Here is a 25973-nt window from a genome sequence, read left to right as displayed (position 1 = left end):
CAGAGCACTTTTCATCCCCATATGGGGTGTTTTCTAAATCGGGAAACATTGGGCTTCAAATTTTGGGGGGTATTTTCTTCTATTACCTTTTTTTTTTTTTTTAAATGTTAAATTTTTGCTAAACCAAGCAGTTTTGGTTAAAAAAATATATATATATTTTTTTTACATATGCAAAAGTCGTGAAACACCTGTGTGGTATTAAGGTTCACTTTATCCCTTGTTATGTTCCTCAAGGGGTCTAGTTTCCAAAATGGTATGCCATGTTTTTTTTTTTTTTTTTTTTGCTGTCCGTGCACCGTAGGGGCTTCCTAAAAGCGACATGCCCCCCGAGCAAAATTTGCTCTCAAAAAGCCAAATATGACTCCTTCTCTTCTGAGCATTGTAGTTCGCCCGTAGTGCACTTCAGGTCAACTTATGGGGTACCTCCATACTCAGAAGAGATGGGGTTACACATTTTGGGGGGTATTTTCTGCTATTAACACTTGCAAAAATGTGAAATTTGGGGGGAAACTCACATTTTAGTGAAAAAAACATTTTTTTTTTACATATGCAAAAGTCGTGAAACACCTGTGGGGTATTAAGGCTCACTTAATTCCTTGTTACGTTCCCCAAGGGGTCTAGTTTCCAAAATGGTATGGCATGTGTTTTTTGTTTTTTTTATGTTTTTTTTGCTGTCCTGGCACCATAGGGGCTTCCTAAATGCAACATGCCCCCCAAAAACCATTTCAGAAAAACGTACTCTCCAAAATCCCCTTGTCGCTCCTTCGCTTCTGAGCCCTCTACTGCGCCCGCCGAACAATTTACATAGACATATGAGGTATGTGCTTACTCGAGAGAAATTGGGCTACAAATTCAAGTATAAATTTTATCCTTTTACCCCTTGTAAAAATTCAAAAATTGGATCTACAAGAACATGCAAGTGTAAAAAAATGAAGATTTTGAATTTTCTCCTTCACTTTGCTGCTTTTCCTGTGAAACACTTAAAGGGTTAAAACACTTACTGAATGTCATTTTGAATACTTTGGGGGTGCAGTTTTCATAATGGGGTCATTTATTGGGTATTTCTAATATGAAGACCTTTCAAATCCACTTCAAACCTGAACTGGTCCCTGAAAAATAGTGAGTTAGAAAATTTTGTGAAAATTTTTTAAATTGCTGCTGAACTTTGAAGCCATCTGATGTCTTCCAAAAGTAAAAACACCTCAATTTTATGATGCAATCATAAAGTAGACATATTGTATATGTGAATCCAAAAAAAATTATTTGGAATATCCATTTTCCTTACAAGGAGAGAGCTTCAAAGTTAGAAAAATGCAAAATTTTCTCTTTTTTTCATCACATTTGGGGATTTTTCACCAAGAAAGGATGCAAGTTACCACAAAATTTACCACTGTGTTAAAGTAGAATGTCACGAAAAAACAATCTCTGAATCAGATTGATAAGTAAAAGCATTCCAGAGTTATTAATGTTCAAAGTGACAGTGGTCAGATGTGCAAAAAGGGCTGCGTCCTAGAGCTGAAAATGGTCTGCGTCCTTAAGGGGTTAAAGGTAAGGCAGAAAAACGAAAATGGAAAAACCCTGGGTCCTTAAAAGGTTAAGGGGTTAATATATTTGCTTTTTCCTGATCCCCGTTTATAATTCCTCATCATTTTTTAAAGGGCCAACACTTTAATTTTAACCTTTTTGCTGTTTATATACCGTATTTATCGGCGTATAACACGCACTTTTTAGGCTAAAATTTTTAGCCTAAAGTCTGTGTGCGTGTTATACGCCGATACACCCCCAGGAAAGGCAGGGGGAGAGAGGCCGTCGCTGCCCGCTTCTCTCCCCCTGCCTTTCCTGAGGTCTAGAGCGCTGCTGTCGGCCCTTTTCACCCCCTGGTTATCGGCGCCGCTGCCCGTTCTGTCCCCCTGACTATCGGTGCCGGCGCCGATAGCCAGGGGGGAGAGAAGCGGCGCCGACAGCCAGGGGGAGAGAAGGGGCAGCGGCACCCATTGCCGGCGCCGCTGCCCCGTTGCCTCCCCCCATCCCCGGTGGCATAATTACCTTAGTCGGGTCCGCGCTGCTCCAGCCCTCCGTGCGTCCCCGGCGTCATTGCTATGCGCTGAACGGCGCGCGCATGACGTCAGAGCGCCGCGCCGTTCAGCGCATAGCAATGACACCGGGGACGCACGACGGAGGCTTGGAGCAGCGCGGACCCGACTCAGGTAATTATGCCACCGGGGATGGGGGGAGGCAACGGGGCAGCGGCGCCGGCAATGGGTGCCGCTGCCCCTTCTCTCCCCCTGGCTGTCGGCGCCGCTTCTCTCCCCCTGGCTATCGGCGCCAGCACCGATAGTCAGGGGGACAGAACGGGCAGCGGCGCCGATAACCAGGGGGTGAAAAGGGCCGACAGCAGCGCTCTAGACCCCAGGAAAGGCAGGGGGAGAGAAGCGGGCAGCGACGGCCTCTCTCCCCCTGCCTTTCCTGGGGGTATATCGGGGTATACACGCGCACACACGCACCCTCATTTTATCATGGATATTTGGGTAAAAAACTTTTTTTACCCAAATATCCTTGGTAAAATGAGGGTGCGTGTTATAGGCCGGTGCGTGGTATACCCCGATAAATACGGTAGTTAAAAAAAAAAAGAGTTTAACTCTTTGGTAATGAGTGTCTGTCTCTATTTTTGCGGCTTTTATCGTTGTTTTTTACTCATTTTAAATTTTTCCTCTATAGCTTTCTAATGCTTCTTCACTGCCGTCCTGTTTTTAGTAGTTTAAATTGTTTTATTTTTGTCATTTATTGCCCCCTTAATGTTCCTATTCATCCTTATTGGTTTTCTTTTATTCCTGACCCTTTTATTCCCGTAAGGTATATATACCTCTTACAGTGAGAATCTAAGATATTCTTAAGTCTCCCAGTTAGTGTCAGTATTCTTCTTTTTGAGGACATTATCCCAATTTATATTGTTACGGGCTTCTCTGAGTTGATCAAACTTTGCCTTCCTAAAGATCATTGTTTTCGTGGCCCCTAGAGAGATTCCCTTATTGAAGAACAAGCTATAATGTATTATATTATGATCACTATTTCCTAGGTATTCTTCTACTTGCACATTAGTTACTCTCAGGTCTGTTGGTTAATAGTAAGTCTAGTAGGGTGCCCCCTCTGGTTGGGCTCTGCACCATTTGGGACAGATAATTGTCTCTAGCTATAGTCAGAAACCTGTTTCTTTTATGAGATTCACAGGTCTGTCTCCCAATTTATATCAGGATAGTTGAAGTCCCCCATTATCACCTCATTCTGATTTTCTGCCTTGTTTATTTGCCTCAGTATTTGCTCTTCTGCCTCTTCCATTATGTTTGGTGGCTTATAGCAAACCCTTATCAGAATTATTTTTATATATATATACATATATTTCTACCCATAATGCCTCCACATTATTGTTTCACTCCCGTATATATATCCTCACGCAGTGCGGCCTTCAGACTCTTTCACATAAAGACAAACTCCTCCCCCTTTCTGTTTTGTCCGATCCTTCCTGAATAGGCTATAACCCTGTATGTTGACCATCCAGTGACCGCTATCGTCCAACCAAGTCTTATACCCACTGTCATAATTTTCCTCAGACATCAACCACCATCAAGTTTGGTCTCCTCCCGGCCTGGCAGAAGACCAAACTCAGGAAGTGCGTGTGGGGCATGGCGAGGCGCAGCTCTCGCAGGCTTCAGTGACTTCACGCCTGCTGGGGAATGCCCACTTTCTCCTGCTTACATAATGTGAGCAAGGGGAAAGGTATGATACAGAGCTTTTTTAAAGCTCAATTTTTTTTTTAAGCGCAGGAGGAGTGTTAGGAGTAGTTAGCCATAGTTAGCCATAGACCTATGGATCTCCTATAAAATGCCCATAAATCCAGGGCTACCATCAAAAAGTAATACACCAAATAAAGTGCACAAAACTGAAACAAGGATAAACTTGTGCCTCAAATAAGGTGATATAGGAATGTAGATAATACTACAGATAAGTTATACAAAGTATCACATCTGACTATCACTAGCCCTAACCCCATGGCTCGGGGAGTGGAAGGGTGAGGACAACAGGGAGGGCAGGGCACGGGAACCTATAGAGCCCTATGGTATCAGTAATGTACACCTGCCCTGATGAGGACGGCCCTGCCCTGTTCTTACTAGATGTCCCTACAAGAACTAGCTCACTGGCTAGATGGGTGGGCTATCTGTCATCTGGGTCAGACCCTATGCATACTCATTTTTTTTTAATATAATATAAAATGCATATGTAGGAGTCCCCCTTATGGTAAAAATTGTAGATAAGAATATACCAGTATGGTTGTTAACTCTAGAAAAGCACAGAAGTACTCAAAATTAGTAGTACCTGGTATTTCTATATACAGTAGAATTGAGAGATGAGTAAGTTATAACAGATGGTAGGATTGTGCTTTATATGTAATAGATACAGCCCATCCTATCCAGGTAGAGACCAACAATTAAAGTAACTGATGATATGCTGCAATATAGTGGTGCATATATGCTAATGTATTGCGGCCCGAACTATATTTTATTTATTTATTTATATAGCGCCTACAGATTCCGCAGCGCACCTATCATGACCAGTATGCCATTGATAAATTAGCCGTTGGCTGCATATAGCACAGAGCCCCCAGGTTTAAAACCCTGCTTATCAACAGAGCAGATAAAAAAGAAGCAGGGTAACCAACAATCGCAGTAATGCCATAATAGGAGTGAAACTTTTGTGTCCAGATTATGAGGATGTAAACGTTTCGTCTCAACACGTTTCATTGCTCAGATTGTCAGAAAACTGAGAGGAGCAGGATACCATGAGCACGCCATACTGTGTTTGTGATGGTCCGGATGGAGAAGCGGCTAGGGAAAACAGGCGGGAGCAAGTTTTAAATGCCCCATGAACCACACGTACCTGTTTCTCATTCGTAGCCTGTGACCCGCATACTTCCGCCCGACATAATTCCCGGAAGTGGCGTCACATCCGGTCGCAGCATATACAAGATAGAATAGCCGCTATGATCCCGGAGATGACGTGATACACGTCCTCTCCGTTCTCACCGTCGCTAGGCTACACCCGATATAAACAAAACAGAGGGGAGGAGTCTACATGTAAACAAAGGTCAGATGTTCAGCTCTGCTATTGAGACTCGTCCTCTCACCCGTGATCCATCTGATAGTAGATACATGTCCAGATCTGAGTAACTGAACTTTAAGTGATCAAGGGTCAGGAGCAGTTTTTAGGAAGGTAATCGGTACAATTACCCAATACAGTATTGAGCAGCCAGACAAAAATAAATCCATAAATTGGGTGTAAAAAATTATTCAGGAGTTCTCATATCTGGGCGGGTTTCTTAAATATAGAAGGAAATCCAATTGTCATAACGGAACGCGAGGAGAAGAAATAAAAAAATTAATATATATGTGTGTGTGTGTGTGTGTGTGTGTGTGTATATATTATATACACATATATACAGAAAGAGTGTTGTCAATTATATAACAGGTGATTCTCTCTGGATATATCTCTGGGAAATCTGGATCAGGGATCATAAAGGGGTGCTTTTGTGCCCCTCCTGGCAGGAATTTCGTGAATAAAGATACTAATTTGCTACATCCAATGCATAAATAGGTCTGGACCAGTTCAAAACTAAGTTAGGTAAAATATTAAATCAAGCAACCAAAAGATAGAGCGTCATTGAGGCCATATGGGGTAAATGAGCGCGTACGGTATATCCATCTAAGTTCTCTCTGTAGGAGTAACCTGTTGTAATCGCCCCCTCTTGGTGACGGTGTTACTACCTCAATAACCATGAATTTGATAAGAGGCACATTCTCTTGATGTTTTTTATGCATATATATTGCAATAGGAGTATTTCGCTTGTGCCTAATGTCTCCTAAGTGTTCCCCTACACGTGACCTTTCTGAAACAACAATTTATCAAATGCTAGCACAGGCAAGAGTGGATTAATCAATAGCCAGGAATTTAACTTATATCCGAAAACACCTATGGTAGCCACATTCTATATCACCCCCTTGAAGGGCAGGCCCATAGTGTCTGGTAACAATTCCCTTACACAAGGTATTAGTACTTACATTGACCAGATTCTTCGTCCATTCGTTGTCTCTTCCGTCATATGTAAGAGATACAATTGATTTCTTATGACGTATTGATGTCCCGGTAGAGAACTCCACGGTCCTTGCAAGCATTGACGTGGAGTCGCTCTATAGCTAGATACCCCACAATCGGGCTCAAAGCTGTTGAGTACTTTTTATAAATGAGAGCGAATCAATTTTCGGCACACAACCAATTCATACTAGCATTACTCCAATTCACGTTAACACACAACAATTTTTTTTTTTTTTTTTTTTTTTTTTTTTTTTTTTCGATAGTCTATCACCAGCTCAGGGGGGCCGCCATGGGGACACAATTGTTTTACCACCGGACGAAAACAGTTGGTCCTCTTGAATCCTATTATGGATTTGCTTCATAGACTATGTTTTTATCTTCTGGGCCAGTGACAGAGTTTAATCAATTTATTGATACTCTTAACCAAAACCCTATTTGACTATATTTCACATAGGAAATCCAAGAAAATCCATCTCTTCTTGATGTAAAAGCAACTAAAGGTGAATCTGGCACACTATCTACTACTCTCTATAGGAAGTCCACTGCCATGAACCCCCTACTCCATTGGACCAGCCATCATCCTACCTCATTAAAACGTGGTATCCCCAAAGGACAGTATATGCGGAGGAATTGCTCGTCCGATGCAGAATTCCATAAGCAGCCAAGAAGCCTGCGTGATCGGTTCAGAGCTAGGGGATACCCAATGAACTGTTTAAAATCAGCTTTTACACACTCAAAAAGCCTTGATAGGAACCAACTGCTAACCTCTCGAGAAAAGAGGAATGCGGACGGCTTTTTGCGCATCATAGGGACATGTGATGACAAATCCTCTTTAGTCTATAACATAATTTTTCAAATAATGCAATATTTTGCAATCTGACCCTCAGATCGAGGAAGTAATAGCGGAGCGTCCATTGATTATGTATCGAAAAGGCAAAAGCCTTAAAGATCGACTGGTACACAGCCATGATACGAGACCCCTGGGCCAGGATACTTGGTAAATTACCGAATGTTGTCCATTGTAGCCATGTAATGACTTATGTGCCCATATATGATGCATTCCAACCAAAGGATAAGCTCCAGTACGGGGGAAAGGTTCTCCTCTAGGAACCTTACAAATTGTAAAACCAAAGGACTGGTCTATCTGTGCCAATGCCCCATGGATTATGGGCAAGACATTGAGAACTGAGAAGACGTGTAGCGGAACACTTAGGAGACATTGGGCACAAGTGAAAAACTCCTATTGCAAGACATATGCATGAAAAACATCAAGAGAATGTGACTGGTATCAACTTCATGGTTATTGAGGTAGTACCACAGTCGCCAAGAGGGGGCGATTACAACAGGTTACTCCTACAGAGAGAACTTGGATGGATATACCTTGTGCTGGGCGGTATGCCAGTTCATACCGAAATTTTTGTCCTGTACGATATGAATTTTTCCTATACCGCAATACCGGTTGGGCCCTTCCCCCTCGGGAATGAATGAATTATCAGCCCAGTGCTGCGGGGAACTAATCATATATGACCTTCGAGCACTGTTCTGCTTCAACACCCCCCCCCCCCCCCCCCCCAAATTATCAGCCCAGCGCTGCACTGTCCCCATCGGGGAACTAATCACGCCACCCGCAAGCGCTGCCCTCCTCGTCCTCCTGTTTGCCTGGGCTGCAAAAGTTAAAGTTTATTTTGTTTAACTCTCCTTCCCCCTCGGCCGGTGATAGGTTGAGCGCACTGTCATGTAAGAAGCCGGCTGACGGCTCTCCAACGTTCCCATCCCCAGGAAGCAGGTGAGGCCGGTACCAGACCAACGGGAGGTGAGTTAGTTTATTTTGTGTATCTTTTGCATCCCTGGCATAGGGATACAGCGTACAGTATAGAGTTCCAGCGCCGGCAGCCCGCAACAAACAGGAGGACCAGGAGAGCAGCGCTTGCGGGTGACATGATTAGTTGGGGGGGTGGGGGAGAAATACCATTATATACCGTGGAACCTCCATAAGTTACAAAAATACCGTGATACGCATTTTTGCTCATACCGCCCAGCTCTAGATATACCGTATGCACTCATTTACCCCATTTGGCTCTATCTTTTGGTTGCTTTATTTAATATTATTTATGCATTTGACGTAGTAAATTAGTATCTTCACGAAATTCCTATCAGGAGGTGTGCAAAAGCACCCCTTGATGATCCCTGATCCAGATTTTCCATCAGGGATATATCCGGAGGGAATATCACCTATTGCATAATTGATCTCTCGCTCTCTCTCTCTCTCTCTCATTTCCTTGCGCCCAGATATGTGAAATCTTGAACGGTTTATGGATTGATTTATTGTCTGGCTGCTCATTATTGGGTAATTGTACCAATTACCTTTCTAAAAACTGCTCCTGACCCTTGATCACTTAAAGTTCAGTTACTCAGATCTGGACATGTATCTACTATCAGATGGATCACGGGTGAGCGGACGAATCTCAATAACAGAGCTGAACATCTCACCTTTTGTTTACATGTAGACTCCTCCCCTCTGTTTTGTTTTTATCAAGTGTAGCCTAGCGACGGCGAGAACGGAAATGACGTGTCTCATGTCATCTCCGGGATCATAGCGGCTATTATATCGTGTATATGCTGTGACTGGAAGTGGCGTATGTGACGCCACTTCCGGGATCATGATATCTGGCGGAACTATGCGGGTCACAGGCTACGAATGAGAAACGGGTATGTGCGGTTCATGGAGCATTTAAAACTTGCTCCTGCCTGTTTTCCCTAGCCGCTTCTCCATCCGAACCATCACAAACACAGTATGGCGTTGTAGTTCGCCGCAGAGCATTTTACGTCCTAACATGGGGTATTTCCATGTTACGTGCCTTGAGGGGTGTAGTTTTCAAAATGGTATGCCATGTGGTGGTTTCTGCTGTTCTGGCACCATAGGGGCTTCCTAAATGTGACATGCCCCCCAAAAACCATTTCAGCAAAATTCACTCTCCAAAATCCCATTGTTGCTCCTTCCCTTCTGAGCCCTCTACTGTGCCTGCCAAACACTTGAAATCATCACGAAAAAAGCAGGCAAACTGGTGCGAGATAGAGGCGACAGAAATTAAGGGATTTACAGATGTTGGCATAAAAAGAACAATTCCACATCCAACACCACAATCCACCCTGCCCGAAGTGAATATGCGGATCCTGGAGCAGGTACAAACAGGGACCCAAACACAGCCCGTACACCAGGGATACATAGATTCCACAAAAAAACTTTCAAACATCTTAAAGGAACATATACCCACAAAAAAACCTGGCACAATTCTAACACATACAATAAGAAACCAGCGACCCCACTCCACAACAACAAAAATAACAACACAAGGAGGGGCAATGAAACACAGAAAACACCTGCAAATCCGATCCCCCCCCTCTGATCCTGGAGGATCCCCTAAAGGACCTGAGAAGTACGGTCGAACAAATAAAGAAGAAATTAAAGGAGAACATCAATGCAGAGGCTGAAAATTTCACCCCCACAGTATTGTTCCTTTCTCCATCTCCCACTGAAGCCACGGGTTTTTCTCTATTAGATGTCTCCATATGTCCCACCCCCACGCATAATGAGAGCTCTAATTCAAATTCCCTTTTAGAGAGTAATAAAAAGGACCAGGAATCGGAGAAAATATGCACCCCGCTCCAACACTTGGTCCCATGCCACGCTCCACCACAGAACACATCAGGGATCACCCTGATTGATAATACAGAAGCAGGAAGAGGAGCGTCAGTCCCTTTTCTAAAACCCCTAAACAACAAAACAGCAAAAGATGGAACTAAAGAAAATACAATACCGATAGACCAGAGTGAGGTCGATTTAAACCCTGGAGAAGGTCCCAGTCAAAACCATCTTGACATCCCTGTCTCTTCCACACACGGAGAGTCTTTTTTAGGGGCCAGTCCTGCACGAAACAGGACTATCAAAGATTACTTCTTTGTAAGAAAACCAACAAAAAGAAAACTAGAAGAGGAACCAGAGGAGGAACAACGGCCAAATCTAGAAAGCTGCATCAAAAAAGACAGAAAATAAAAAATACTCCGAATAGAGGGGGAAAAAGGATGAAGATTCTCTAATCAAGATTTTCAATCTATCCAACCACACTTTAGAAGTAGATGAAAAATCCCTTTTACAAAAGGGGTTGTCTTTTTGTCCACACTATAACCCCAAAAAATTTGATCTATTTTTAGACCTCCACCGATTCACACGCCGCCTAACTTTAAAACGGCATTTCTCCCTTCCAAAAAACCAGAAGGATCCTGAACGGACCGTAGGTCCTGAGAAAAAAGACGAACAAATTCTCCTGGGGAAGCACCCAGAAATTCATATAAAAACTAAATTTTATCCCACTGAGAGTCAGGGCAATTTTATAAAAACATTCCATGAAATGGTGGCAGATGAATTCAAAAGCCTACCAGAAGCTTTCCCAAGAAAACAAAGCGAAGGAAGATTGAGCAAAGGTGGGCAAAACTCCCTGAGAAATCTGAAAAAGAATTAAGACATTGTCATTCGTGCGGCCGACAAAGGAGGAAGCATAGTAATCCAAAATTACACAGATTACAACAAAGAAGCCAACCGGATTCTTGGAGACAATAACTACTATAAAACAATCAGCACAGATCCTTTTCCAAAATTACAGAAAGACATTCTAAGTCTTTTAAACAAAGCTCTGGAGGATAAAATCATATCAAAGAATGAAAAGAAATTTCTTTTTAATCCTAACCCTGGGACACCATATTATTACCATCTACCAAAAGTACACAAGGACACTCAAAACCCCCCGGGCAGACCCATCATTTCTGGGATACATAGTCCCACATGTAACATGTCCCAATATCTAGATAGGATATTGCAGGAATATGTGGCAGATCTACCAAGTTACCTGAAGAATTCAGATCAGCTGATCACCATCTTAAATGATACACCCTGGGAAGATGACATGGTTTTACTCACCATGGATGTAACGTCGTTATACACGAATATCCAACATGATCTGGGAATTCGATCCACCATTTCCTTTCTGGAAAAAGACAAAAACACCCCAAACGAACAGGTTATTTTCCTTACCAATTGTCTGAAATTCATTCTGGAATACAATTTTTTCTCATACAATGGCACCCTATACCATCAAATAAGGGGGATGGCCATGGGGACCAGAGTGGCACCATCATATGCGAACCTCTTTATGGGTTGCTTCGAAGAACAGGTGATAAAAAAACATCCCCTGTAAAAAAAAAAAAAAAAAAAATGTTACTATATACAAAAGGTATATAGATGATTTGTTTTTATTATGGCGTGGCCACCCAGAGAACATCAAATCTTTTGTCACGGATATTAATACCAACCACTGGGGTTTGACATTCACCCCCGCTTTTTCCTCCACTTCAATTGAGTTTTTGGACCTCCACATCACCCATAAAGGGGATAGATTCATCACATCCACCTTTTTCAAGAAAGTTGATTCCAATAATGATATATCCTTTACCAGTGGCCACTATAAGAAGTGGAAACAAAACATCCCCTTTGGACAATTCGGAAAAGGTGGCAATATCTGTACAATTTTTTCTTAATCTCTTGAACAGTCCAAAATCTTAAAGTCCAGATTCATAGCAAAAGGATATCCGAAAGAATTAATTGAAAATGCATATGAAAAAACATGTGCACTTACCCAAGAGGAATGTCTTGAGGCAACGGACCCGGGAGTCTTCCACCTACAAAAGAAAGAAAAAGAAAAGGAGAATGAGGAAAAAACCAGATGCAATTTCATCACCACATATTCAGCGGGTCAAACAAAAATCAGAAACATCATGAAGAAACATTGGGGAATACTACTAAGTGATCCACATCTAGGAAAAATTCTCCCAAAAAATCTGGGATTGACTTTCAGGCGGGCACCAACCATAAAGGGTATGATAGCCCCAAGCAATCTCAAATGCCACAACAAATCCTCCCAGAAAAACGACAAAACTGGAAACGTGGGAACATACAAATGCAGAAAACCTAGATGCCTATGTTGCTTTACCATACGCCATAACCAAAAATGTTTTTCCAGTACCCATTCGGGTGAAACCTTCCCCATCAAACATCTGATGACATGCCAAACGGAATGTCATCTACCTCATAGAGTGCCAATGTGGTAAACAATATGTTGGAAGAACAACACAACCATTACATTTGAGATTGAATCAGCATCGTTCCAACATAAAGAAGAGATTCATGCACCATAGCCTATCTAGACATCTGAACCTGATGCATGAGGGAAACATGACAGCCATATCCATAACCCCAATTGAGCACATTCCACCGGGAAAGAAAAATAGGTTTGAAATCCTGTCACGCAAAGAAATGTTCTGGATTTACAGCCTCCAGACATTACAACCACATGGCCTGAATGAAGCGATGGAATTAATATCTTAAAAAGATGAGATAGTTAACAACGGACACAACAACCACAACAAACAAACTGAATTAAAACAAAACAAACAGCTGATAAGTACACATCCATCCACCATGCGTATGGATGTGTGTGTATGTACATACACATATGCATTAAATAAATGTAATCATCCCTGTGTGGGGAAATGGGTTTGACGCCGGTCCCCCATCCAATAAGCGGCCAGGAGGACGGATGTGTGGACAGACCGGCGGTCGGTGCCTCAGACCTCTCACCCAGCCACTGTAGATCTCCGAAGGGAGAGCGTTTGAAATGGCCCGACGTCTGCAGAATTATTACATATCACATATGCAATACAAGATAAGGTGCATAATATAATGGTTAGTCAAACTGACCATCTGTGGGTTATTTTACAGAATGCTCACATTCATTTTTAATGTAAATGTCGTCTTTTCTATGGATTTTATTTATTTATTTATTTTGATTTTATTTTTTATTTTTTTTTCTTCTTTATTGTTTTATTTTCATGTTATGTAACACACACGTGATTTTCGTGGGCAAATGAGGTATAAATAAAGGACATCCACACTGCCCAATCAGACAGCCTGATGAAGAGGGGGTCCCCGCCCCTCGAAACGCGTTGCTGTATTGCATACTGAAGGAATAAACCTTCTTTTTATTTTCCAAAATACATCCGTGTCCAAGCGGTTTTATTTTACCAAGTTCTCGGAAACTTCCACATACCTGTGATGGAGGTGAGCGCCCACAGAAGCACTTCTCTTTTTTTCTCGGGACCACGGAACCGATATTCTTCCACGCCAAACACTTGACATACACATATGAGGTATTTCTTTATTTGAGAGAAATTGGGTTACAAATTTTGGGGGGCTTTTTCTCCTATTACCACTTGTAAAAATTCAAAAACTGGGTCTACAAGAACATGCAAGTGTAAAAAATGAAGATTTTGAATTTTCTCCTTCACTTTGCTGCTATTCCTGTGAAACACCTAAAGAGTTAACAAATTTACTGAATTTCATTTTGGATACTTTGGGGGGTGCAGTTTTTGTAATTGGGTCATTTGTGGGGTATTTCTCATTTGAAGGCCCTTCAAATCCACTTCAAAACTGAACTAGTCCCTGAAAAATTCAGATTTTGAAAATTTTGTGAAAAATTGGAAAATTGCTGCTGAACTTTGAAGCCCTCTGATGTCTTCCAAAAGTAAAAACATGTCATCTTTATGATGCAAATATAAAGTAGACATATTGGGGGAGATTTATCAAAACCTGTGCAGAGGAAAAGTTGTCCCAGTTGCCCATAGCAACCAATCAGATTGCTTCTTTCATTTTTAACAAGCCTCTGCAAAATGAAAGAAGCAATCTGGTTGCTATGGGCAACTGGGCCACTTTTCCTTTGCACAGGTTTTGATAAATCTCCCCCATTGTATTTGTGAATCAATATATAATTTATTTGGAATGTCTATTTTCCTTACAAGCAGAGAGCTTCAAAGTTAGAAAAATGCAAAATTTTCAATTTTTCACCAAGAAATGATGCAAGCATCGACAAAAATTTACCACTACTATAAAGTAGAATGTGACGAAAAAACAATCTCTGAAACAATTTTATAAGTAAAAGCATCCCAGAGTTAATGCTTAAAATGACAGTGGTCAGATTTGCAAAAAATGCTCCCATAATGGGCTCCGTCCCAAGGGGTTAAAGCAGTATATTGTAATTCCTGGTATCCGAGGGGATAGGGGAAAGTTCCTACTGAGATTCTATAAAACTTTCTCTTAGTGGCTAATGTAATGTTTATTTTATTTTCAGTTTTAGATCAAGAGAGAATTGTAACTGCATCTTCAACTGGAAGAGTGACTATCTTCCGTCACCATCAAGGCAATCAGGTAATCTGTCAATATAATTATAATAATTATATAATTACTGTGTAATTTATCCTTTTGTTAAAACTATGGTTTTTTACTAGTATATGCCTGTAGTAACTTGAATTTCACCTTTTTTTTTTTAGTAAATTTTTATTGAAATTTGTCAAAACAATAATAAAAACAACAATGCAAATAACAGAGGGTCCAAAGAGCCCCAAAAAATGATTATGAAAACAATACAAAAACAGACCAACCATCAAAACGGGCAAATAGAGGCACTAATCCAGAGGCAGTAAGCCCCCGTAAAACCATTAGACAAAAACAGACACATAAAGACAAAAAAAACATAAAAACAAGTGGGGGGGGGGGGGGGGGGGGGGGAAATGGAGGCAAGAAGAATGAAAAGGAGGAGAGGTAAAGGAGGTTGTCTATCAGAGAATTGATCCCATGGTTCCCAGACAGAAACAATGGTATGGAGTTATTTAAGGAGGCAGTAAGAGACTCGAGAGCATATCTCATGAATGCTGGCCATAAGAGCATCCTCCGAATGAGGCAGAATGCTTTCCCAACCATTTAGCAACGAGGGTCTTAGCCGCCAAAACAATATGCATAAAAAGTTTAAAAGGGCGCTTAGACAAAGCCCTATAGGGAAGATGAAGGCGATAAGTCATGGGATCCAAGGGGACAGTTACACTCAATACATTACAAATCAGACGCTGCACCCCCTTCCACTAATCTACAATGAGCAGACAGGACAAGAAGATGTGAAAGACAGAGCCTAGACGCACCCCACAATGCCAGCATTGAGGAGGTATAGCTGGGTGAGGCCTATTTAACAACTCTGGTGTATGATACCATCCCATAAGCATTTTAAACTGGGTCTCCTTATATGCCGTGCAGATGGAAGCCTTAGAGGCTCTCTCCCAAATAATTCTCCACTGAAGGATCAAAGTAGCGTTCAGGACCTCCTCCCAGTGGTGCATATAATGATGGGACGGGGCTGCACCATCAGAAGGGACATTAAGCAAGGAATATACATCAGAAAGCATCCCCTTCACCTGCGGACCTTGACGACACAATCGCTCAAAACCCGTGCGTAGAGATACAACAGCCAACCCCAATTTAGAGGACATATAGTGGCTAAGTTGCAAATAATGAAGCCGCTCGGAGGAGGGAAGGCCACTGCAAGAAGCAAGCCGGTCAAAAGAGTGTGAGACAGAGGATAAACATCAACCCAGCAAAAAAGACCCCTGGAGCCCCACTCCCGCACCATGAATTATACCTTTTTAATACATTAATATATGTGCATATGATTCAATCTTTCAGATCATTGAATACTTTTGTTTGCCAATGTATACTAAATTAAATCTCTTTCTTTTTACAAAGACTTTGTCAGAAAAGCAGAAATGGGAGTATGCTCATAGCCATTTTGGTTCTGAAGGCGCAGGAGCTCCCTGCACTGGTATCGTGTGCAACAATCCCGAAATAGTGTCTGTTGGCGAAGATGGCCGTATAAATCTTTTCAGAGCTGACAGCAAAGAAACAGTGAGGAGAATTGGTATGTTCAGTCACTGCCATGATAAAGCTAACCTTTAGTTAAAAACTAAAAGGCTCTGTATGCAATGCATTTTTGTGGCCCTACAGGAAGACAGTCTGTTGTGATTTCATCTACAGCTGAAAAACCATATACTATACTGGCCTGGCAAGAGTCAAGAGAATGGAGGCCTATAAATGTTTTTTGCTGGCATCTACATTAAAGGGAAAGTGTCATCGGAAAAACTGGTTTAAATTTGCTGCGCTGTGTTTGGCTAATGTGCGTAGTGTCGAGTTCACGGAGCTTGACAAACTCAGTTCATAAAGCTCTAAGGGATAGGTGTATCATTGCCTCTTCCACAGAGATACATGGAGGGGGCGTGTCAGCAAACGCACTTCCTGCTCCGTGCAGGAGATCAAGGGGGGTCCCAGCATTCGACCCCCCCCCCCCCACCCCCGGCCATCAGACACTTATCCTGTGGATAGGGGATACATTTTTTTTTACATTTTTTTTCTTTCACTGCAGATTTCCTTTAAATCAAGTTTTCATGTTGAATGTTTTTTGATGGCACTATATCCTCTAGTGTGTGTGGGGGGGGTTTACCAACAGTTTTCCTTTAAGACCTGTGTAACCAGAGGTACTGTCTGGTAGTGCGGGGGACGCTAATCAATTTGCTGCCTACCATGCCCAGATCCGTCCTGCCGTTCGCCTGTTATCCTCTTTTTTGTGGATATGCAAATGAGCTGCTAACTGGCATGGGCGGGGTTACAAGGCACCTTTGGGCACTCTGACGTCAGTGCCACTCGTCCGCAGCACAGCCCGGCTTATGAATATTCTCCCCCTCCCTCCTCAGTGGAGCCCAGTACAGAGCGGGGAGGAACAGTCGGAGGGAGGAATATTCACAAGCTGTGCGGTGCTGCACTGGCGTCAGAGTGCCAGAAGGAGCCTTGTAAACCTGCCCGTGCCAGCAGTTATTACCTCATTTGCATATCCACAAAAAAGAAAGTGGGCGAACAGCTGGACGGATCCGGGCATGGTAGGCAGAAAATTGATCAGCGTCCCCCGCACTACACACCAGTACCTTAGGGGGGGGGAGTTTACTGACAATTTTCCTTTAAAGCAAGGCTAGAATGCTTGCCCATACAAGTCATTTAGGCAACGCCATTCTATTTTTTCCTATTGTCCTTGTGTCTACTGTAAAGCATATCTCAGAATGCAGAAGCCTGGGCAGGATGGTTGCCCCAAAAGTAAAAAAGAAAAGTAAATAAAAAAAATTACAATCATTAAAGAGAAACAGATTGGAAAAAAAACATGTTTTATTATGTTTGTAATCAGTAAAGGGGAAAAATAGCCTTCTTACTAGTTTAATGCTGCCTAAATAAAGGAAAGGATGAAAAACTTAGAACGGCTGCACAGTTTCAAAGAAATCATAATTACTTGTGTTTGAAATAGGGTGTGAGTCTTCAACACTATCTGCCGGTCCTGACTGACAAATCTCTCCCTATATACTTTTAGGGCCTGAAGCCCCATTCCCTGCCATAGTTACAACTATAATTACTCTGAATTGGCTCAGCTGTTTAGACTGAATCAGATCGCTGTGATAAGGGAGCGCGTGACCATGGTTCGGGCTGTGACAAGTGCCCTTTATGTAGTGCGCAAACACTGTCATTTAAAGGGGTACTCCAAATGATAGGGGATAAGATGTCTGATCGCAGGGATCCTGCTGCTGGGGACCCCCGCAATCTCTCCTGCTGCACCCCCATACATCAGCAGCCTGGAGCTATGTTTGCTCCGTGGCTTCTGATGGCGATACAGGAGACGTGGGTATCGTGACATCACGGCCCCGCCCCTGCAATGTAAGCCTATGGGGGGGGGGGTGATTTAACGATACCCCGTCCCCTGCATCGCCTGTCATCAGCAACGGAGCTCCAGGCTGCTGATGTACAGGGGTACTGCAGGAGAGATCGCGGGGTGTCCCAGTGGCAGGATCCCCGTGATCAGAGACCTTATCCCCTATCCTTTGCATAAGATGTTTGCACGCACACTCACACTGTGGGACTGTGTGGGTGGAGGGGGGGGGATGGAGATATTTGCTTACACTGCTGGACTGGGGGGACCACTGTGGCAATTGCTGGAGCGCTCAGTGTCCCGGGGGGAGGGGGGTTGGGTGCTGCTTGTAATGTGAGTGGTGGGTGGGCCTGTGACTGCGCATGCGAGGAGGGCGTTCAGCGGTCGGGATTAAGCATTGGGTCAGTGGAGGTTGGGACAGGTACTTGATGAACAGAGGCTGCAGCGGTGCTGCCTAGCATCTGACCGCCCCGCCCGCAGAAGCCTTATGACCACTGCTGCCAATGAATCAGCTGAATTTTATCGAATAATCGTTGCAGCCCTACTGCTTACTATGTGAGTACGTTGCTAGGTATGAATATATTCTTAGTTCTGTGATCTCCCTTGTACTCCTCTTTTTAATGTCCAGTTTATAACACTTCTGGGCAAACCTTAAAGTGGCTGTCTCAGTAAATATGTTTATATACATACTCTCCTCGCCTGCTACCATTCCCATGACGGTGCCTGCCCCACTGCTTAGAGCTTCCTGATCTCCATCGCTACATCAAGGAAATGCACACTCGATCACAGGGCAGGGCACTTTCCATTGCAAGTTTACCAACTGAGGGTGTGTTGGTCTCTCATTACTAGTCGCTCTAGGGTTTGGCTACATCTAATGTTTGTCACACATGATACTATAGAGAAGTATTTGATAATATTCGTAAATATAAGGTTAGGTTCACACTGCGTTTTGTGTCAGTTTCACTAGTTCCCATTTCATTACATTTAAGTGTAGGTGACTAGGCTATTGTGTACTGCAAAAAAAGGTATACAGACATTTTTTATAATGCAAGGCAGGGTTTTTGTTATCCTTTTTTAGAAGTATTAAACTTATGCTAGGTTCAGTGTTTTTGTTTACGCTAAACATAAGTTTGATTTTTTTTTTTGCCTAGATGATGCAGATAGTAGTACCATCCATGCTGTAATTTTTCTTCGTACTACTGAAATCTTAACAGTTAATTCCATTGGTCAGTTGAAGATGTGGGACTTGAGGCAACAAGGAAATGACCCTACTCATATATTTTCTATGTAAGTTTAAATTTTAGCCATCAACAGCAACCTTTTTGTTTGTGTTTTAAAATCTAAAAAGTTATTAGTTGGTTTACATTGTAACCTAGGGCTGTAACACGACAAAATGAGAAACATTGAAGGTTGCACTACACTCAGCAGCAGGATCAAAGCAACATAAATGTTTCCATGGTTCTATGTGCCTAAATGCAGCTATGATCTGCTGTCTTATATTAAAATTGATTGAAATATCTAAACTGTAAAAATATAGTTACCATCTAGCTCAGTGGGCTGATTGAGACCTCCGCTGCGCGATCGACTGGTCCAGATCAGCTAACATGACAGCCAGAGGGCTATTACCTGCCTCCGTGCTGTCCACTTGTCGATCTGCTTCCCTAGCCTGATTCTGTAGGCTGGAGATGCAGTGTGCCGATAACACTGCAACAAAGACGTGGTCTCAAATGGCTGGAGGTGTTCAACCCCAAATGCAATTGTGCATTTATGCTGGGGGAGCAGATCCTGCCCTTGTGGTCTGTTAGGGGCAATCCCCAGCCTAAAATGCATACAATGGGGGATGCCTGCAGAAGACTTAAGTGCTTCAATAGAATCCTACACCAGATAGACGGTGTGGATGTGTAACAATTAGAATAATACAGGAATTTAGGTGCACTACTGTGGTAGATGTATGCAATGACATTGGCTAACCCTCAACACTGATGTTAAAATTGAGACATTAGCCAGTGTATCCTTAGATGGACACACAGAGCCCGCACGCCAACGCCAAGGTTTCTCAAGTGGCACCGGACCTAACTCTAACCTACCTGTGCGTGATAAGCAAAACCAGGGGCCAGTGGGCAATTAGGGCAGCATTAAGCCGACTCACAGCCTCCTCCCAGGTTACCTCCAATGGGAGGAGGAGGGCAGACTATAAGCCCCACCCAAGTTGGCTGATATAGTTGCTGGCCTAATGCTGCCATAATTGCCCACTGGCCCCTGGTTTTTCTTATCATGCACAGGTAGGTTAGTGTTCGGTCCCGTGCCACTTGAGAAACCTTCAGTTTTGAGGGTTAGCCAATATCATTGTTTACATCTACCACAGTAGTGCACCTAAATTCCTGTATTGCCGATAACACTGATCAATTCTATGGGATGCCATAGCATTAAACAGTGTGTACAATTGAATGATTGCATGTGATAGTCCCCTATGGGGACACACAAATTGTGAAAAACAAGTGTTAATAATAAATGTGAAATAAACCCCTCCCCTAATGAGTTTAAATCAGTCCTTTTTTTCCAATTTTCAAATAAAATAATAAAACAAAAATAAATATTTTTGGTATGTCCATGTGTGAAAATGTCCGAACTATAAAAATATAATATTAATGAAACTGCCCAATGTATGGCTCAAAAAAAAAATACATATCTCTCTCTCCCCCTCCCCGAAACTGCTGATTTTTGGTCACTTCATATACTAGAAACAAATGCTCAGTGTCTTCTTTTTACCTTGCAGAGCCAATGAACGTGTGCCATTACACTGCTTAGACAGACATCCAAGTCAGCAGCATGTTGTAGCTACAGGTGGTCAGGATGGTATGCTTTGTATCTGGGATGTTAGACAGAGCCGGACACCAATATCTCTCCTCAAAGCTCATGATGCAGAGAGTAAGTTGCCACTGTCAAATTTGTATTACCTGTCCTTGAGTAAAAAAAAAAAAAATTTTTATTGACTTCTTGTGTTTTAGTGTGGGAGGTCCATTTTCACCCATCAAAACCAGATAATTTATTCACGTGTTCTGAGGATGGATCTTTGTGGCACTGGGATGCTTCAACTGAAGTTATGGACAGGCCTTCATTTCTACTGGGTGAGTATAGGATTTGTTGGGGAGTTGATTCCAGAATTGCAAACATGTGTTTATGAATTACGTTCTAAATGTAAGACAGTAATCCTTGATGACTTTACATTAACTGATTTTGTTAAAATGTCGCTGTCCTTTTGCTCAATTATGACAGTCTCTGAGATCCTCACTGTTGGCTGAGATGAATTTGTTGTTGCAATTCACTGATAGTTGTTGGTACACTGCTCAAAAAAATAAAGGAAACACTTAAACACAATGTAAATCCAAGTCAATCACACTTCTGTGAAATCACACTGTCCACTCAGGAAGCAACACTGATTGACAATCAATTTCACATGCTGTTGTGCAAATGGAACAGACAACAGGTGGAAATTATAGGCAGATTAGCAAGACACCCCCAATAAAGGAGTGGGTCTGCAGGCGGAGACCACAGACCACTTCTCAGTCCCTATGCTTCCTGGCTGATGTTTTGGTTGCTTTTGAATGCTGGAGGTGCTTTCACTTTAGTGCTAGCATGAGACGGAGTCTACAACCAATAAATTCTTATAGATCATCCAAGGATGAGCCAAAAATACCCATTCTTCCCATATACCCTAAAGACATAAGTTAAAAGTGCAATCTTTATTGTATTGTACGCACGCAATTTATATTAAAATATTAGGAGCCACTGTAATCCACTTCCCTAATAATTGTGAAATAACCAACTGGTTCAGTATTGGATATTGATTACACCAGATAGCGGTGCCTGCAGAACAACACTAAACTGGATACTTGGACAGATGGCTACCTATATTAAAATCTTTCACACTGCCCCCCTCGACATGTTTCGCTGGATCACCAGCTTTATCAAGAGGTAAGCGGGCACTGGTTAAAAAACGCCGATTCTAGGGGTTTTAAAACCTCCCCTGTGACATCACAGGAAGGGGATTGTATACACCAAAGGTTAATGAGCCAATCCACCGGCCGGATTGATGATGGATTTTAGCCAGGACCAATCTGTGTGAGATACATCATTCGCAATACTATCCAATTATATCTGTCCACCATCACTTGCCAATCAGGACAGCCTGGTCATGATTGACAGAATCGCTGATGCGCTGCGCGAGAAGGATCTGCGCGCACTGTTAGACACAGATTCCGCCTCGACAAACTACTGCGCCTGCGTGGTTGCTAAGTGCTTATTAGTAAACATTCACTCACCCGTTCTTCATGGTCTCCGCCTCCGATGACATACTACCTAGCTCTAGTTCGCACGGCCCGTGCGTTGTATTCGATCTGACTGTATAGCCAATGTTTGTCACCGGCTGCACAAAAACACATATGCGGGCTGATGAGAATAATAAGTAAAAACGAATAATTAGAACAGGTGCCTGGGTGAGTGTAGGTTTCTGTAATGGTGGATATAAAGGATAAGAAGGAATTTTATATATATATATATATATATATATATATATATATATATATATATATATATATATATATATATATATATTTTATATTTATATTTTATTTTGAAAGTAGAAATTTGGTAATCTCACAGTATCTTGATTCCTCTAGGGTATCTGATATACTGTCCTGTAATTGATAACCAGGTGTAAATGTTCTATAAACCCCTCTTTTACTATGTTGATTCGGCATGGTGCTTTAGTCCATAATATTCAGTCATTGATACGCAAATATTAAATGGCAGTACATTATTTTTCAAATGAATGCACTGAAGGTAAAGCCTTCATTTAAACCTCTTGGAGACATCGATCCCAATCTGTGGATCCATTTCGCCTCCTCACGCAAAAGCTTCTTGTCCAAGTCTCCACGTCTGGGTCCTAGCCGAGGTTTGGCAATGCCAATAAACCGTAGGCTAGACCAATCACCCCTATGAAGGGTGGCAAAATGTCTAGCTAAAGGGGTATCTGCCCCTGTACGTATAGTACTGACGTGTTTAGACACACGTCTTCTCAACTGTTGCACAGTTTTGCCCACATAGATCATAGGGCAACTACACTGTGCAATATAGATAACCCCCGTTGTTAAACAATTGATAAATTCTCTCAATACGTAAACACGTCCATCAATCGGATTACTGAATTCCTTACATTTCGGCATCATATGGCAAAAAGAGCAATTGCCACACGGAAAAGATCCAACCACAGGCGACCTTAGCCAGGTATCTGTTGTCCCTTCAGAGAAGTAACTCTTGACCAAACTTTCTCTAATGTTAGTCCCACGTCTATATATGATAGCTGGATACGGAGTTAAAACCTCCTTCAAATCATTATCTGCAAGTAGGATTGGCCAGAATCTTTTCAATATACTTGTTACTTGACAGTTGTTATTGTCAAAAGTGCCAATGCACCTGACCCTTTTATTCTTGGATTCAATCTTAGATCTATCTGATTTTAGAAGATCACTTCTAGGAGTATCCCTGGCTCGAGCGAAGGCCCTATGGAGCACCTTCTTTGGATAGCCCCTTGCTAGAAATCTCTGGTACAGTAACTTACTCTCCCTTAGAAAGGCCTCCTGTGTAGAGCAGTTTCTTTTCGCTCTTAAGTACTGTTCAGTAGGGATTCCCCTTTTTAGGGGGACAGGGTGGTGACTATTCCACTGCAGGAAACTATTCGTTGACGTTGGTTTTCGATATATCTCCGTTTGGATTCTGCCACTCGGATCCAAGGAAATTTGAAGATCTAGAAAGGTGAGAGTGCTCTGGTGTATTTCGTGCGTGAAGTGCATACCTATTTGATTAGAATTCAGTGTTGAAACAAATTGATGAAATTGTGCTCTAGTGCCATCCCAAAAAAGAACGACATCATCGATAAATCGACCCCAAAATAAAATGTGATTCGTGTATTCATGGTTTGTGTCAGAAAAAACTATAGTGTCTTCCCACCACCCTAAAAATAAATTTGCAAAATTAGGTGCACATGCCGTGCCCATAGCGGTGCCCTTACACTGTAAATAAAAGTGACCATCAAAAACAAAATAATTGTGAGTGAGAAGAAATTGAAGTAATGATAAAACAAACTCATTGTGTCTGGTGTGCTGTGTTCCCCGAGTGCTCAGAAAGTACCGTACTGCCTCCAGACCTAATTCATGTTGGATGTTTGTGTATAGCGCCTCCACATCCAGGCTTGCTATGAAAGTCTGGGGCGGGAAGGAAATTTCCTGTAAACGAGTGACAGCATCCCCTGTATCCCTAATAAATGAGGGCAAAGATGCCACAAAAGGGGCTAAGATCTGATCCACATATTTACTTATGCCTTCCGTCAAATTTTCATTACCCGAGACTATCGGACGTCCGGGAATAGGAGTTCTCTGTTTATGGATCTTGGGCAATGCATATAAAGTTGCCAAGACCGGTTTAGGGTTAAACATAACCCGGAACTCATCATCCGTAATGAGAGAACCTTCTTTTGCTTCCAATAAGATCGACTTCAATTCAGTCACATATCTACCCGTTGGGTTAGAATCCAATTTTTTATATATAACGGAAGGCATAAGTAAATATGTGGATCAGATCTTAGCCCCTTTTGTGGCATCTTTGCCCTCATTTATTAGGGATACAGGGGATGCTGTCACTCGTTTACAGGAAATTTCCTTCCCGCCCCAGACTTTCATAGCAAGCCTGGATGTGGAGGCGCTATACACAAACATCCAACATGAATTAGGTCTGGAGGCAGTACGGTACTTTGAGCACTCGGGGAACACAGCACACCAGACACAATGAGTTTGTTTTATCATTACTTCAATTTCTTCTCACTCACAATTATTTTGTTTTTGATGGTCACTTTTATTTACAGTGTAAGGGCACCGCTATGGGCACGGCATGTGCACCTAATTTTGCAAATTTATTTTTAGGGTGGTGGGAAGACACTATAGTTTTTTCTGACACAAACCATGAATACACGAATCATTTTATTTTGGGGTCGATTTATCGATGATGTCGTTCTTTTTTGGGATGGCACTAGAGCACAATTTCATCAATTTGTTTCAACACTGAATTCTAATCAAATAGGTATGCACTTCACGCACGAAATACACCAGAGCACTCTCACCTTTCTAGATCTTCAAATTTCCTTGGATCCGAGTGGCAGCATCCAAACGGAGATATATCGAAAACCAACGTCAACGAATAGTTTCCTGCAGTGGAATAGTCACCACCCTGTCCCCCTAAAAAGGGGAATCCCTATTGGACAGTACTTAAGAGCGAAAAGAAACTGCTCTACACAGGAGGCCTTTCTAAGGGAGAGTAAGTTACTGTACCAGAGATTTCTAGCAAGGGGCTATCCAAAGAAGGTGCTCCATAGGGCCTTCTCTCGAGCCAGGGATACTCCTAGAAGTGATCTTCTAAAATCAGATAGATCTAAGATTGAATCCAAGAATAAAAGGGTCAGGTGCATTGGCACTTTTGACAATAACAACTGTCAAGTAACAAGTATATTGAAAAGATTCTGGCCAATCCTACTTGCAGATAATGATTTGAAGGAGGTTTTAACTCCGTATCCAGCTATCATATATAGACGTGGGACTAACATTAGAGAAAGTTTGGTCAAGAGCTACTTCTCTGAAGGGACAACAGATACCTGGCTAAGGTCGCCTGTGGTTGGATCTTTTCCGTGTGGCAATTGCTCTTTTTGCCATATGATGCCGAAATGTAAGGAATTCAGTAATCCGATTGATGGACGTGTTTACGTATTGAGAGAATTTATCAATTGTTTAACAACGGGGGTTATCTATATTGCACAGTGTAGTTGCCCTATGATCTATGTGGGCAAAACTGTGCAACAGTTGAGAAGACGTGTGTCTAAACACGTCAGTACTATACGTACAGGGGCAGATACCCCTTTAGCTAGACATTTTGCCACCCTTCATAGGGGTGATTGGTCTAGCCTACGGTTTATTGGCATTGCCAAACCTCGGCTAGGACCCAGACGTGGAGACTTGGACAAGAAGCTTTTGCGTGAGGAGGCGAAATGGATCCACAGATTGGGATCGATGTCTCCAAGAGGTTTAAATGAAGGCTTTACCTTCAGTG

General features: G+C 42.3%; 1 protein-coding gene across 1 annotated transcript in view; it reads left to right on the top strand.

Annotated features, from left to right (window-relative positions):
- Positions 1-25973, top strand: part of NUP43 (nucleoporin 43) — a 60028-nt gene that overhangs the window by 31052 nt on the left and 3003 nt on the right. Inside the window, exons 4-8 of the mRNA XM_056566774.1 lie at positions 14382-14458; positions 15824-15995; positions 18971-19106; positions 20596-20747; positions 20828-20947. Coding sequence (XP_056422749.1) covers positions 14382-14458; positions 15824-15995; positions 18971-19106; positions 20596-20747; positions 20828-20947 — 657 coding nt within the window. The remainder of the gene's footprint in view (positions 1-14381; positions 14459-15823; positions 15996-18970; positions 19107-20595; positions 20748-20827; positions 20948-25973) is intronic.

This window comes from Hyla sarda, chromosome 3 (assembly GCF_029499605.1).
Source record: "Hyla sarda isolate aHylSar1 chromosome 3, aHylSar1.hap1, whole genome shotgun sequence".
Taxonomy (NCBI): domain Eukaryota; kingdom Metazoa; phylum Chordata; class Amphibia; order Anura; family Hylidae; genus Hyla; species Hyla sarda.
Note: the sequence above shows the minus strand (reverse complement) of the source record. Positions and strands in the feature narration are given on the sequence as shown.